We start from the raw sequence: 15979 nt of genomic DNA, 5'->3' as shown, positions 1-15979 counted from the left end.
TAAATAGTGCTTATTTCTTTGTGCCAACAACAACATATTAATTGTTAATCTAGTAATATTTGTGCAGTGCCAGTGTTATTCCATTATGTAACTTTGCAATATAAGAGGTTCAGAGTTGGGATGTATTATATTAAACAGTTGGTCTGCAAGTGGCAGCCAATCCGCATGAAACAGGAAGTGGATTACGCTGCGTTCAAGTCCATTGTACCGCTATGATCATCACAATCGAAAAACGCTTCACATCAGCAGGCTAGCTGTTATGTGTCGAATATATCGCGGGTGTTTGACAGTGACAATTTCAACAACTCCACGGCAAGATTAAGGAAGTACAATCTATCGAAAATCCCAGACAGGAATGACAGGATGTTTGATTTCCTATTCTGAGGACAGTCCCTGAATGCAACATACCCGAGGATTAGTAGTAGGCAAATGAAAAGAGAGAATTTGGACTTCTGGCAACTTTTCAGCGGCGCTCAGCAAATTCAGATCTGCTGTCAAACGTTAAAACATAGGTGAGTCACGTTTTTATTCACATCAGTTTGTCCCTCCAGAGAATCTCCGGAACAAAACTAATCTAATCTATTTTGGCAGCTTTGTGAGGCTAGCACAGATGTTGGCTGCTCTTAACTTAACTAAGTGAATCAGTGGAATTAAATCCTTGTCGTCTTTCAGCATTTTCTGAGCAGACGACAAACAGCAATGCGTTTAAGCTCTGAATATTATTATTATTTTTTTAATGTTGAAGGGGTTAACAGTTCATGCTAAGGTTGGTCAACGGCAAGCAGAGCTAGCATTACTAAGATAACGTTAACTGTCTAATTTATTTGGTTTACCTTTGATGAAGAAATGGAGAATATGACAGCTAATGGTTCATATTTTTACTTGAAAAATCCCTCGATTTTATACTTTATGCACTATAGTTTAGAGACATACGGACTGGCTGTGATGCTAAATGGCAACCAGGCCAGACGAAATAATAATAATAATAACGAGATTGCAAACTAGTCATTTGTAGTATTTTGCCACCTCTCACATTTTAAACTCCTATTGTCGTTTTAAAAAGCAGGGCTGAGCCATGGCCAGCTTTCAGATTCGGAAGTATCGGGATGATGACGCCGAAGCAGTGAAGGAAGTTTTCACCTTGGGGATGAGCGAGCACGTACCTTCATCCTTCATGCACCTCCTGAAGCAGCCGCTTACCCAAATGGTGGTCATGTGCATGTTTTGCGCTCTCCTGACTAGCTCCAAGTCCTTCCTGCTACCCATCCTGGCCGTTACCCTCCTCCTGGCCGGGGCCCGGCAGTCTGTTGTCTACATGTTCAGCAGATACATCGACACCTCCCTCAAAAAGGACCTCAACAACATCAGTGAGACCTACATAAATCAGAAGGACTCGTGTTTTTGGGTGGCAGAAAGTGACGGTCGGGTGGTCGGCACTGTGGCTTGTCTCCCTAATGAGAATGCACCGGAGTGTTTGGAGCTGAAACGCATGTCTGTACTTCACACTCACCGCGGGATAGGCATCGCTAAGGCTCTGTGTCGGACAGTAGCTGAATTTACTCGCGACAGGGGTTATGCAGCAGTCATCCTGTACACTTCTGTGGTGCAGACAGACGCTCAGAAGCTGTATGAGCACATGGGCTACGAGAAGACAGGAGAGTTTGTTGTTCCTGAGCTTGTTGCCAAAATCACAAACTTCACTGTGTTTGAGTACAAACTCAATCTACAGAGGGATGGGAAACAGGACTGAGTGGTCTTAAACTAAGACACATAAAGACTGTCACATTTCAGAGCGACAGAACCGTCCGTTCACCCAGTTTCTATCCTCATGTTTACCCAGCATGCATCGCAGGTCAGGCAGCCAAACGTTCAGGATATGTGAGGTGACCTTAACACACTTACAGGAAAATGATAGGCATGTTTTCTATGATAGATGGATCATTTATTATTGTTTTTTAAACAAAGTTGTTTAATAGGTGAAATGTGTTTATTGAGCTTAACGGCAATTTAATTATTAGTTTTTGTGAAAGATTTAATTTCTACATGATATTGAGAATAAACTAACACACCTGAACATGCTCCTACAAATTTGTAGCATTACAATTTTTTGTAGTGTTATCAGGGATGCATTAATCTGACACACTGGATCAGTATGAACCCTGATACTGATCTTATCAATCCCTCATGTTACCATGGATTGGCACTTGGTATTTGCACTGGTAGATAACGGGAGAAATGTGTCTCAGTCATGTTATGATATTATGTTGCACTCAAAGAAATTAGGGGTGGTTGTGACTCTGTGATCACTAAGGTGCTTGATATAAACATTATAGGTCTGATTTTAGTAGCCTACTTGAATAGGATACGTGTTTCACATTCTTTTCATATCAACCAAAAACATGACGTGCCAGAGTACATCCCCTGATACTCTCCATTTTGAGTTCTACTGTTGTTAACACTTTATGCACTCGCATATTTAACAGTATTACCCTCTGACATTTTAGTGGTGAAACACACTAATACTTCAACCTAGAAAATAATAAAATACATAAAACATTACAAAAATATGTAAAAAAAAAACAAACAAACTAAAACCTCACACACAAACATTGCACAACTAAGGTAACATTAACCTGGTGTTTAAACTGACTAACAGTCTTAAGGTTAAAGGAAACTTAACTTACATTGTAGACATAACAGTGCACAGATTGTCCCAGAGAAGCTAAAGTTTCTTCAAAACATGATTTAAGATTTGTGAAGCATTTATTGTATTTGTGAAAAGGAAAAATGTGTGTGTGTGTATATAAATATATATATATAACGGGACAAAATGGTTGGATTGGTGCATAAAACAGTACAAAAACATGTAAAACAACTGCTAAAACCCCCACACATAAAACAAATGTAGTTGAATTTGTTGTTTTACTTTTCCATGGGTGGAATAAGAAAACAGAATTTAAATGTGTTTCTAATTTATTTATTTATTTTTAAATAACATATCTAAATATTATTCACCCACTCTCGCACTCGCCTTGGCTAAGTTAAGTTTAAAAAGTGCTTCATGGCAAACGAGAAATTTTTCAGAGGAATTATCTTGTAATAAAAATATTACACATATACAGCATAACATTGTCTGTCGGTGTTTAAACAGTGAATGTTGTAATATACGTGACATATTTATAGACTTCTACACTGTGAAAAATTATCACCGGGCTCCTCGGTTTCTGTGAGGCAGGCTGAGTCAGGCAGCAGCTCGGACACCTCAGGACGGATGTGTCCGGTCAGACCTCCATGGATGGATGTAGCCTGTCAGGGACGAAGCTGAGCGGTTAGCCTGATTTTGGGACACAAAGAGGTACGATTTAGAACATATATGTCATCTGGACAGTGGGGGATGAATTCAACATACATATACACACCTGTTTGGATATATATATGTATTTGTGCGTCTTATACGAAATGTAAAAATAAAGGTTTTGTTGATAAAGCCAACCGAGGCTAACAGCTACTTCTGCTAGCAGCTGGTCAGGGAGTGTCCCACTGACAGCTGACAGCACCAAACATCAGCGTTAAACGTCAAACCAGTCACAGCTGTTAAAAATGCAATATTTGCACATTAAAACGACTAATTAGGGAATCGAGACCCTTACAAATATTTAAGCAGCTTTGGTTGGTGATTAATGGAGACGGTGTTCATACGGATATCCAGACCTAATGAGATAAATGGGCTTTATTGTGGTTTTAATTAATTAATCTCCTATCCAGATTTTTTTTATTTTTTTATTTTTTTTATTTCCCATCCAATTTGGCTTATCTGTTGGGGAGAAAATGTCTAGTCAAGCTGCAGCCACACCCATGCTGTGATTTATTTGTATTCCCACCAGACGTAACAGGCAAAATATTAGTATTATTTCACTTTTTTGGATTAATAGTTGCTAATTATGTTAAATAAATTAAAACAGAAATGGCATTATTGTGGACAGTGAAGCAGTATGTTGTCTTTGGAGGAGGCTTTGAACTCACTAGATGGCACCAAATTACAAATTTAGCTCTCACATGTCACATTAGCCATAAACGTTTTTATTTCTATATTGTAAGGATTTTTTTTATTGACCACTCAATAAAATTGGGTTAATTGGTGCTAATTTCATGCACTTTGGAGTGAAGCACTCCAACAAACAGGCTCAGCCCCTGTTTTCTATGGATGACCTATTTTTCCTGTATAAATGTTACAGTGTTGAGATCAGACTGTAACTCATTAGTATGCATGTAAAGAAGAGGAGGCCCAACATATAGATATTTAATTTACAATATAAAACTAAACTCAGTTAATTATCACATTTGAGACACTGGAGACAGTGAATGTTTAGTGACCATAAGATTTGCGGCAGAATAATTTTCTGTTGATTGTCTAAGCAATTTATTGATAAATCACTCCTTATAGGCCTTACAATGAAATGTCAGATTTATGTGGTCTACATGGTTATATAGCATACTGGATATCAGAGGTAAAACAATTAAGAGAATTGGTTAATCAGACAACACTACATGTACAGTAAGACACTTTTCAAGTCTCCCTGATTATTAAAGGCTTAGATGATCACTTTTGGTGTTCTAATATGGATTAAATGAACTTTAGTTGCCTATGAGTTACTAAATTATCCTCATATTAAATGAAACTAGTGTGAGAGCCATTGGTCAGTTAGTGAGTCAAGCAATTCGAAAATTTTAGTCAATAGTTTAAACCAATTATCAGGTAAAAACGAACATTACTATTTAACAGTGGCGAAAAGTTGCTTGATCTGTTTCATATCTTTATGCAGTAAATCATTTGGTTTTCTGGCTGTAGGTCATTAAATAGCCAGCCTGAAGGCATCACTTTGGGATCTGGATTTTAAAATAGAGCATTTATCATTATTTGCATTATTATAAGAGAAACAATTACTAACGAGTGACTTAAACGAAGAATCATGATAAACAGATTAATTTCTAATAAAAGTAGTTATTTGCAGCCCTAAATGAAACTCTCTTCTTTTTTTGTGGCGTACCTAATAAATCTTTACCTTGATGACATAATGATACCTTGATGACTCCTGACACAGCAGTTTGCTTTTCAGTCCATAATTCAACTATGTAGGCACAATCTCTTTCACACATGCCACACTTCAATCATATTTCCCCTAAATAGTCTTAAATCAATGCCATCTTGTAGGTCGTAGACATGGTCACCTTTACCTTGTTTCGCGATGCCGATTTGTTCCTCCTGGACTGGCAGAGCCATAGAGGTGCAGTGTGGTCGTAATGTTCCTCTTAAAATCCCTTTGTTTCACCTCTGTTCCTGCGACCTTCCTGTACCACGGGTCTGAAAGACTCACAGCAGCAGGCGCCGTTTGGCTGAGCTGGTGACGCCTCTTTTTCTGCCATTGTCCTCATCTTCTGTAAGCAGGCAGTTCTTTTTTTTGGCTGTCTTCTGGTTATCTCCTTATTATTTCCTCAGTGAGAGATAAGGACTGCCCCTCTCCCCTTCAAAACCCCAACACCCCTTCATTTGGTTCTGCCTTTGTCATTTGCATAAAAGGGTGCAAAGAGACTGCAGAGGTTTACTTGTGTTCCTAAACATCCACAACTAGGCTAAAGGCTCTCTCTCTCTCTTAGGCTGTTTTCTAGAGTTTTATGCCTCAATCAGAATGTCCTTGCTGTATGTGAGGTGATAATACTGAGCCTACAAAGAAGTACATTTTGTCATCCTAGTCCACGCTTGGTTGTTAAAGCTTTATGAGCGATGCATTATTTGGAGGGGAAATCTCTCCCCCTCCTGAAGGATGGGTTTCTTTTGTTCTGATGCTGAAATGCTTACAACATCTCTCATCAGCCTCTAAGCTGAAAGCTTTTACACAGAAACCCTGCAGCGTTTGCTTCCATTGCAGAAAGATGACAGCACAGAAATAGAGGACCAAGAGTTAAAAAAGCCCCAGCTATGCAATTAGTTCATAAAAGCTGATAAAGGAGAGTTAATCCTCGCTCTGTGATGGGCCACAGCATCAGACAGGGCCCTAATGCAATCTGCTGGCTTGTGTTTACAGTGTGCTGCACATTACAGAGCATCACCTGGGCCTTTTGTGTTCCCCCACAATGAAACAAGCATCAGATTGAGTTGAACTGGTTCGCTTCCCCCGTGGAGGAAAAAGGCTTACTTCTACTGTGTTTTGCATTTTTAATTTCTAGGCTAGATGTATTTTTTTTTTCTTCCCAGCATTCACGCTTTTAGTAGAAGGAAGATAGCGATTTTGACAGTAATCTGACATCGACTGCAGTGCAAGGAGAATGGAGTTTTAGGATACATCTAGGCTGTTTAACAATATTTCTTTGCTGTATTGATGGCCTTAAAAGAGTTGCTTTTGTTGACTCATTGATCATTTAAAACTGTAGTGATTATTATTATTATTAATTGTCTTAGCAGGACTTAAAATGATCTTGGATCAGCCACAGGGAAGTCCTGAAGAAGTCATAAAAGCTCTAAACCTTTGCATCATGCCAAATTAGGAGGACATGCACGGGAAGAATGACTGTCAAGTTTATTTTCAGAAGCTTTTGAGAGGGTGTATATGCAGGCTTTAGGACCCAGCACCTCTCTTTGGGCCTAAATTACCCTCCCTCCTGCAGAAGCCAAGGCAGACACTAGCGCAGGGCAATGCTGCCGCTCAGCTGATGCACTCACAGCAGCCTGGCTCTTTTTTCCCCCCTTCTTTGCTCTGCTGTTTTCTTCTGGTTCATTCATCAGGGGGGTGGATCGGCACCATCCGCCCCTCAGAAACTTTCTGACAGACCTAAAAGCTCCCGACGGCTTTCCTCTTTCCGGAGAGAGGAGGGACTGGGAGTTTTGAGAGCTCAGCCTGTGCTGTGTTGATCAGGAGAGGGATGGTGTGATTCTGTAAAGAGACCGAGAAGAAGAGGGAGACGCTCCAGCAGCATCATCGAACCTCCCCCCCCTCCCCCTTGCCGCTCTCCCAGACCCCCTTCTGTCTGGCCAACGCTCTCCCCAATAACACACTCCTTCAATCAAGACAGGCGATTTAGGGGTGGCTCGGCAGCCAGCAAACATGTCACAGACTAGGAGGAACACGTACACCCGGGTGAGTGTGTACAAGGCATTTGTACATCCCATTGAGGTGAATGAATGGGCCAGACTGTGGTGTTTAAGTTAGTCCTGATCGGTGCGCCATTGTTCCGGTTATGCCTGTTCAATTTGTTTCACTCTGTGATCTGCTCCATGTCGATTTCCACTTTGAATAGAAGGGTTTCTAATCCATTTCAGCGCTGCATTCCTCTGTCTGAATTGTCGCCTCTTTGTTCAGCTTAGTTGCCCCTCTGGGTTCAACGTTGCTGCTGTGATTTTAGGGTTCAGACCTCTGTGATGACTCTGAAAAGTAGGAGATGATACACGACAGGTTCATACGGCTTTTTGTTATCAGCAGACACTGGAGACACAGTCCATGAGCCCCACAAGACTTCATGTTTGTCATCTGTCTATGAGTCAAGCAGCTTCTCTGTCACCGGGAGGGATGACATCAGTGCACGCTCTTAGATTTTAGCTACATACAGTACCTTTCAGCCACTCTTTTGTTTCCTTTAGATAGTACTTAGATTGCATATTTAGCCTGCGTAACATGGTGACAATCTATTTACATGTGCATGACAGCATTTCGGTAGCTTACTTGTTTTGAGAAAACAAAGCAATACCGTCTTCAGGCTGACAAGTTTCATCGGCGCCTTCATCAGATTATCATGTGTGTTACAGAGCAGCAAATGACGCTCACTGTATTTATCTTCTTTTAGCATTATATTCAGTGTGAGCTTGCGTGTGGTTCAAGAGTAGAGTGGCACTAAATAATTCAACACGCCCTCGTCGGGTCCTCTCTGCCTCCAGCACATGGCAAACAGGTCGCAATGACTGAACAACACTGAAAGCTTCATTACAGACTTAGCTGGAGCAAGGCAGCCACAACACTTGACTTATTTTATCACTTTAAAGAAGGCATGAATTATAAACCAAGTAGATGTTTGATTGCAGATTGTTGACAGGTGCATTTGAGCTGTGTAGTCTCCCTGAAGCACTGTAAAACCAGGATGCCTGCTTCTGTTATAAGCCTGAAGTGATTTGATGGTTTTAAATAGATGCTAAAGCTTGAATAAAAGATCCTGAAGGACTTGACCGAGACGTAGAATATGCTTGACAAAGCCTCAAGGATGTGACGCGTTAAAATGTTTCTTTCCATGTTGTTCATGAATTATAAGATGAGTTAATTGGACTTTAAGCAATATGGGGATTTAGGGTTTGCATAACTGCTGCTACAAAGCTGAATATCTTGTGTCTGGTTTAATATATGATGACTGGTTTTATATGTAAACGGTAAGAAAGTGGAGATAAATGGCTGCCAGAAAAAGAGTTGATAATTTCTCCTCATACTGATAATATTTCCTGTTCTTGCCAACAAAATGTTTGGATATTAATAGAGAAATAAACTGATATCCTAACTCTTTAAGTTATGCCTAACAAATTAGTTTCTGCTAATACTAAGCTGAGAATAGAAATAAGTGACACCCCCCTCCCCGCTCTTCAAAATACCTCTTAAGAAGTGACACCATCTTTGAGCTTAGGTTTAACAAATCAGTCATTACCACATTCTTATACTTTGCTTAGATGTAATGCTTCCACCATCTGCAAAATGGAAGGCTTACTGTGAAAGGGTAACTTCTGTATTTTTTTTTTTGTAGTTTTATTTTTGAAAGCTCAAAGTCACCAGACTCCTTTGACAAAAACAGTAATTTTACCCAGCAGAACACGAGTGTTTCTGATCAACTGCTCCCGCGATCAGTTTATTTGTTTGTTTATTTTATTGTGTGACTATGGTGTTTTAATGGATTAAATAAGATAATAACAATAATAACAAACTAACCTATCGAGGCAGTGGTAGACCAGAAAGGTACTCTTACTGTTTTTGTCAAAGGAGTCTGGTGGCTTTGAACAGAGTGATATAGCGGCTTTTCATGGCTAAACAAAAATGATCTTACTGTTTAACAATAGGTATATCTCTGTAGGGATCCTTTCCCTAATGTTGACAGCCGCTTATAATATAATCTGAGCCTGTCGGCAGCAAAAACAAGCACCTTAGTGGACGTAATGTTGCTCGCAAGGATTACATTACAGCCCACAGTTGCTCAATTCTGACAAATTGAAAAAAAATTGTCTCAGTTAGGCACTTGGACACAAAACATGATCCAGGCTTAAACATACCAAAGTTACCCTTTAAGGCCTGTAGGTACGTGGTTAAAACAGAAACAGGATCCATACTGCCTGTTCTCCTCCAAGCCACAGGGGGCATGATATTGTGTTGTGTTGTAAGGCCGATGCTGGCCTCAGGTTCCTGTATATAACAACAGGTGGTTGTTAATTGAAGAAGAGGAGCAAACAGTAGTTAACTGTGCTCGGATTATTGTGTTCAGATTATGTTGTTTATTCTGCTTTATATGACATATTATTTATTAAAAGTGGACGCAGGAAATAAATTCCTTAAAACTGCAAACTATTAGAAGACTGGATGTCGTTTTTCGGGGTACACGTTAGAAACAATAGATCAATTAGCAATCAGTAGCGGCTAAATATAGGGCATAGTCACTACATACAACAAGAACTGTCTTAACACGACCACAGAAACCTGCAGTGGATGGGACAGATTAGCGTGTAATACTTAATATACTTATAATATTAAAATACCTTTATGTTGCTGCTGTCTGTTTTGGTTCACTGTCCTGCGGAGGTTGTTGAAGTAGCACATAGACACTGTGTATTTACAGTAAGCTCAAGAGGAGGACGTTCTCTCTCAGTGTAATAATATCTGCTCCTCTCTCTGCTCTTCTGCTGAGTCACCACCGGTTCTAGGACATCACACTGTAAATTGGGTTATGCAGGATTATTTGAATACAAAATATGGCAGCTCCAGTAAATTTGCCTCTGTTGCTTTACTGTGCAATTTGTTCTCCACACATAATAACTGCTCTATTAAATCCCAGTTGATTGATGCCATGAAATGATCACAAACAATCAGCTTCTCAGCTAGAAAGCTGTTGTTTTAGCATTGACATTTAGAGAGTGCAGGACAAGGCCTTGCTTTGACTTTTTGTGTGTTGTCCTGCACAGCTTAGTGGGTCAGAATGACACTAAAACTACTTTATGTTCTATCAGTTCCCACAGCAGCAAGCCTCTGTGTGCTGACATGGTCCTGTAAAAGACCCCTTCTAATACGGATGTCCACTAAACAATATTAGTATGTGTGCTTTGCAGAGAAATGTGTGTTTTGATACTCCATATCAAGGACAAAGCAGTGATTGAACCTGTAGCCAGATTGTGAAAGCTTCAAGTTAGCCTTTGTTTTGGAAATTTGAATAAAAACGGATGGAAGGCAGGTCCACTAAACCAAGGGCACGTTTCAAGCACAGCATGTGTAAATCTATACATGCACTTAGGACAAGTTGTAATCTGATTGCCTCAAATTATATCGGGCGAGCAGCGAGTAATGTGATGCACTTGGAGACAGTAAGTGTAAATGCAGAGTGTCTCAATAGAAGTTTTGTAAATGCAAATTAACTTTTTTGCTCACAGATCTGACCACTAAAGCAACCAAAACACACGGACCAGACAGCTTGGATCATAACAGTAGCATCAAACTAAAATAGACTGTTAAGTATTCGCTGGTTGAGAAGGACTAGTGATAGGATGGTTCTCTAGTTTTTAAAATGTAATCCTCATAACCATCAAGCATTCTTTGGAGGCCATCTTAAATCCCATTTTAAATGTTCAGGGTCAAAAAGACCATCCTGAAGGGTTGCCACGGCCATTTAGTATTGCACTTATTTAAAGTTGGGGAACTTGTGACACACATATTTTTAAAAAAGGCTGGTTAAATTTGGTGCTGCTACTTTTAATCCCTTGTATTCATCAAGCCTCAAAAACACTAGATCCAAAATACAGCTTGAAAGTGTCTTTTGTTAAAGCTACCCTGTCTGGTAAACACCCTCGCTTTTTAAACTCCACTTCTCCAGCTTGTAACGCAGACTTTCTGTAAATTTGTTGTCACTATGTCCAAGGTGAGACAACCCATCAAGGTTATTTTCTCAGACTCACACATTAAGCTCCTCCAGAGCCACAGGCAACTTTTTTCACAGGCTGAGAAGTAAACCCACACTGCTATGTATATTTAGTGGAGTGCCCCCTTTAAACGTACAAATAAAATGGCCTTCAACAGTGTTGAGGTGAACATGGATTCCTGTTTTAACAGCCAAGTCCTCTGTGTGTGTGTGTGTGTGTGTGTGTTTGTCTCTGTCCCACACAGACCTACAGCAGCGGCAGCAGCAGGATGAGCTCGGATGGGGGTGGGCGGCCCGTCAAAGTGGGCTCCCTGGTGGAGGTGATTGGGAAGGGGCAGCGCGGCACAGTGGCCTACATCGGCAACACGCTCTTTGCCTCCGGAAAATGGGTGGGAGTCATCCTGGACGAGGCCAAGGGCAAGAACGACGGCACCGTGCAGGGCAAGCGCTACTTCACCTGCGAGGAGAATCACGGGATATTCGTGAGGCAATCACAGGTAACTTCAGAGCTTTTTAGTAAATAAAGATATACTTTGATATACTCCGATGTCCAGTGCTAAAAACCTGAAGAAGAGGATGATATCATTGTATCACCCTCTTATATCCTACCAGTACACCCCTCATCTATCTGTTGTTCAGTTCCTTATTTTGAAAAAAGTTTTTGTTTTTCTTTACCACAGTGTGGGGGCTGATATTTTCCCTTTGCTGTCAATGGTGCCAGCATTTTTTTGCCGCTTCAGGCTGCATGCTTTGTTGTTTTCTGATCAAAAATAGCTCCAGAAAAATACTGCAAAGCCTCCCTGCCAGCAGGAATCATAGATTACCTATGGTGGCCTGGAGGGGACAGTCAAATACACCCCAAGGGGAAAAAAAGTAATATTTGTGAAATAGCAGAGTTGAATTGTTGTCATTGCTTAAATTTCGTGGGCATTTAATGGACTCCTATTACTTTCTCATTGAGGTTTTAATTGTTTGAAATGGTGGAAATTTCATTTTGGTGTAAATTACTGTAAACACACGTATAGAGCACAGAGTTGAAGGTCCCTTGTGGAGTTTAATTGTAAACAAACAAAAGTTATGTTTACATTCATTGTTACTCACCAAAATGTGTAACAAACAAATAACATGCTGACTGCATCCCATTCCCCATAAAACATTTGCAAAGCTGTTTTTTTTAAATCCTGCATTGTTTACATCCAAGTTTACTAACTTGTGCTCTTCCTCTTCCCCATCTTTGCTGGCACATTGCAGTGTTTTTTGGTGCATTACAGCCATGATTACAGCCACCTGTCAATCAGTGGAATTGTGTGAAACCATTGGCAGTAAATGGGTTTCAGGTCCCCCATTTGCACATGCGCATGCACGCGTGTCCTCGTGCGTACACGAGACAAACAACACAGGGACAAACTCTCCACAAGGCACCTTTTAAACTTCTTAGACACATTGGGCCTCATGCAAGAACATTTCTTAATCCTAAACCTCTTGTGATTTTTTCTGTGAGGTTTGCTCACACAAGTTTCCTCTTGATAAATGCCACTTGTTGTTAAGCAGGTGTGTGTTTGTGAGATTTGACCACTAGCATAACCGACACAGGCAAATCGCTGTATAAGGCTGCCTGTTAAGTTCCATTTGTGGGCAAGTTTCATTTGCAAAAATGTGTAAATGAGTAAAACAGAAGTACAACATTTCAACAAAGGAGCTCTTAAACTTTTTGTGTCAGATGTATCATCCTAAAATACCCAAAAAAGCCTTGAGGATACTCTAAACCCAACAGGAAGTTGTGCTAGCTGTGAGTTTTCTTTGAGCATGATATTTCACGTTTGATAAGAGTCCCTCCCTGAAAACATCTACCAGCCAATATTCAGTCATAGTCATAGCGCTTGCTTGTGACTTTTTCGCCATAAAACAGGACGTTGCTGTAACTTGTACACTGTCCCGTCTGCCCCATGCTTCACATCTTTGATAACAGTCCCAGCCTGAAGACATCTATGTGTCAATTAGGAGTCATAGTCGTTGCGCCGCCTACTGGCCACACGCAATAAGCCTGATGATGTGACAATCATCATTTGATGAAATTTTCCGTGTGGTCAACACTTGATGTACTGGGACATAACAAAGGGGACACAGGAAGTTATGTTTAACTTCTTTGTGAGGCGTCATAAATGCATGAAAATTCAGAGCTTCATCGACTGCACTGTTGCACGCCCACGCGTGAGGGATGTACGAGGGCCGTTCATCGCTGCTTGCAGCTTTATTTTTTTATATTTTTATATTTTGATTTCTGTATCTGATAGATACGACAGGTTTGGCTACTTTCGTTCATACCAATTAGAAAAGTTTGTATATGAGAGAGTGCGATAGGTTGTCTTAAATCATTTTCACTTGACACTCAAGTGGTTCTTGCATGATGCCCACTTTGTTGAGTAAGCCTTGGGATTAGATACTTTAACAAAATTGTCTTGATGCTACCTGTGACCCAGCTGCACAGGTAAAGACACACATTCACACGGATCAATATCAGAATCGTATCATTTTGTCTCCCTCTTGGCTTAAAAGACGAAAGAAAGTCTGACCCTGACTATCCCTGCATGGCTGTTGTAAAGTTTGCTATGGAGATTGAACAATTACGACTCACTTAGCTGAGTGCTATATTTGAATGAACATCAATAAACAAGCCAATTTTGTTTTTGTGGCTGCCCTTTAACATCTGTCGCTTCCTCTCTGCCAGCTTTGCTGATAAATAAGGCAGCTGACAGCAAAAGTCAAAGACACAACTAACTGTCTTTCTTTCTGTCTCTGTCTCAGATCCAGCTGGTTGATGATGGGGCAGACACGACGTCTCCTGAGACGCCTGAGCCCGGCACCGGCAAGGTTCCCAAACGAGGTAAAGACACACACATTTGGACAGTTATGGTTTGTGGTTTTGTCCTTGGTCATCATTCATCTGTAGTTTTCAGTATTCTGCAGGTGTCTTGCCTGCACAAAAAAGGGCAGTTGTGTCGATCCTGACCTTTTTGAAATGGGAGTTGTCGAGGGGACATGCAGTGATATTTGAATGTAAAAGGAAAGAAATCTAAATATAAAAAAGTTCTGCAATGTGAGAGCATACAGGTCAATTCCCCTTTTTGTGTGATTAATAAAAATAGTATCAGAGGATGCAGGGGGGCATCCTCTGATACTATTTTCATTAATCACACATCTTTGGTACTGCAGACCCCTATTTTCTTTGTAAATGACAGGTCACAGGTTTCATCCCCACAGCTGTGAAAGGGTTTGCGCTCTTGAATCCAGGATTTTCAAGAAATAGCTTCAGGTGCTTTAAGCCAAAATCCACAGTCCCTTCTGGTAGCTAGTGATGCAAAACTCCTTTTACATCTTGCCTCTTTTCTGTTGACTGGTAATATCTGTTTGCTGAATAGCATATTCAAGTCTTTATAATTACACGGCCTGCTAGCTGTGCTGACAATGGTCCTTTGAATGATCTGAAGATGTCTTTTTGCTATGAGATGGGACTTATCACCACTTACATTTAAATTTACTCATGTAACGAACGCTTTTATCCAAAGCGAATTACAATTGTAATATATAAGCCTGCTCCGAAAATATCTAATTTCAAGGACACTGTCTGGTTTAATTTTGGTCACGAGTCATTGATCAAGCAGAATGTGTCACGAACACTGTCGTGGTTGTGGGTTTGAATCCCTCTGTGTGCACTCCTGGTCCAGCGTATCAGCTGATGTTCTGTAAATGTCAAACTAAACTTAACAACAAAACAGCATCTGGCTTCCTGTTGACAGCAAACATCTTCTTTTTACCCATGTTAGAGTAAGCACAAGTTGTTTAGTGTTGAGACATTTGTCTCTCTTTTTAGAAGAAGAGATGAGAGACCAAGTAATGTAGAAATCGAGCACAATATTAAAGTTGTTTTGGGTACAGTTGCCAGCTAACAACATCATAATTCACTTTCAACGGCAGCAGGGCAAAGTTGAAGTCACAGTAGTCATGAGAAATTAGTTTATTACCAGTTGACAAAACAATATCACCAAAGGGTAATTAAAATCATCATCATCATCATCTCATCTGCTGAGGATCCTTCTGTGATACAGTTGAAAGCTCCAGAACAGCTACTCATGGACCTCCTCTTTGTCTGAACTTACAATCACAACAAGCTGTTATACTGATTTGTGAGAAAAATAAAGTTTTGTAAAACTCATTTCTGTATATGAAATATAAAAAGGGAGATTTGAATTTACCATCAATTTAGAAGTTGAGGAATGGTCACACAGAATTGTCGTCCTCTTTCTAATTTCAACATGAGAAAATAAATGTTTTCCACATCTGGTCACCAAAATGTTTTTTTTTTTTGTAGTCTACAGGATGGAGCTGCTCTCTGTTTCCATGGTTACACCTCAGCGCTGCTAAATCAAATAGGTGGTGGCGCATTGTATTTAGTTTTGTAACGTCCACTTCCTGGTGCAGAGAGAGAGAGAGAGAGAGAGAGAGAGAGAGTTAAAGTGGACACACCAGGCACTTTATTGGGCAATGCTGATTTTTCAGGAACAGGTATCCAAAGTGAGACTTGTTGATTCAGATGTGTTACATGGCAGTGTAGAGTAAACCTTGATGAGAGGTTTCTTCAGATTAAAACAACAAATTTTGGTTTAATGTTTACACTTAAAGAAATGTTTTTGATGCTTGTCTCCAGATCAATTTAGGACAGCATAGTAAGTTGAAGCCCTCTTCAGCCATGTAAAGATGCTGGCTTCATCGGTCAGTTAAAGTGACGGCTTTTTGTAGTTCAGACATCGATGTATTTTTCTGTTAATGATCCCTG

At 40.3% G+C, this 15979-nt stretch overlaps 2 protein-coding genes across 13 annotated transcripts in view; both read left to right on the top strand.

The window, feature by feature from the left end:
- The first annotated feature begins 273 nt into the window (after positions 1-273).
- On the top strand, positions 274-2087 carry LOC119910379 (probable N-acetyltransferase CML1). 3 transcript variants are annotated; one of them, XM_038728976.1, is made up of 2 exons: positions 274-512; positions 1064-2087. In XM_038728976.1, the coding sequence occupies exon 2, from the start codon at positions 1076-1078 to the stop codon at positions 1748-1750; it is 675 nt and encodes a 224-aa protein (XP_038584904.1). In that variant the 5' UTR covers positions 274-512; positions 1064-1075; the 3' UTR covers positions 1751-2087. The 3 variants fall into 3 exon arrangements, with proteins under 3 accessions (XP_038584904.1, XP_038584903.1, XP_038584905.1); XM_038728975.1 differs by having other exon boundaries at positions 278-512; positions 1067-2087; XM_038728977.1 differs by lacking the exon at positions 274-512 and adding an exon at positions 537-766 and having other exon boundaries at positions 1067-2087.
- A 1133-nt stretch (positions 2088-3220) lies between these two features.
- The window catches only part of dctn1b (dynactin 1b), a 45487-nt gene continuing 32728 nt past the window's right edge, over positions 3221-15979 (top strand). For 5 of the 10 annotated variants that reach the window (XM_038728970.1, XM_038728966.1, XM_038728965.1 and 2 more), the window contains exons 1-3: positions 6991-7133; positions 11391-11642; positions 13951-14029. In XM_038728970.1, the coding sequence (XP_038584898.1) occupies positions 7101-7133; positions 11391-11642; positions 13951-14029 (364 nt within the window). In that variant the 5' untranslated portion in view covers positions 6991-7100. Of the gene's footprint in view, positions 3356-6989; positions 7134-11390; positions 11643-13950; positions 14030-15979 lie in introns of those variants that run through there. The other 5 variants (XM_038728960.1, XM_038728959.1, XM_038728969.1 and 2 more) reach the window with 3 other exon arrangements.

This window comes from Micropterus salmoides, unplaced genomic scaffold (assembly GCF_014851395.1).
Source record: "Micropterus salmoides isolate LMB-PRFRI ecotype aquatic unplaced genomic scaffold, ASM1485139v1 Ms_hic_scaffold_19, whole genome shotgun sequence".
NCBI classification, from domain to species: domain Eukaryota; kingdom Metazoa; phylum Chordata; class Actinopteri; order Centrarchiformes; family Centrarchidae; genus Micropterus; species Micropterus salmoides.
The sequence above is the reverse complement of the archived record's forward strand: the minus strand, read 5'-3'. Positions and strand labels throughout refer to the sequence as shown.

Coding starts and splice junctions, on each gene's coding strand:
- LOC119910379 (XM_038728976.1), top strand. CDS start 1,076: ATGGCCAGCTTTCAGATTCGGAAGTATCGGGATGATGACGCCGAAGCA.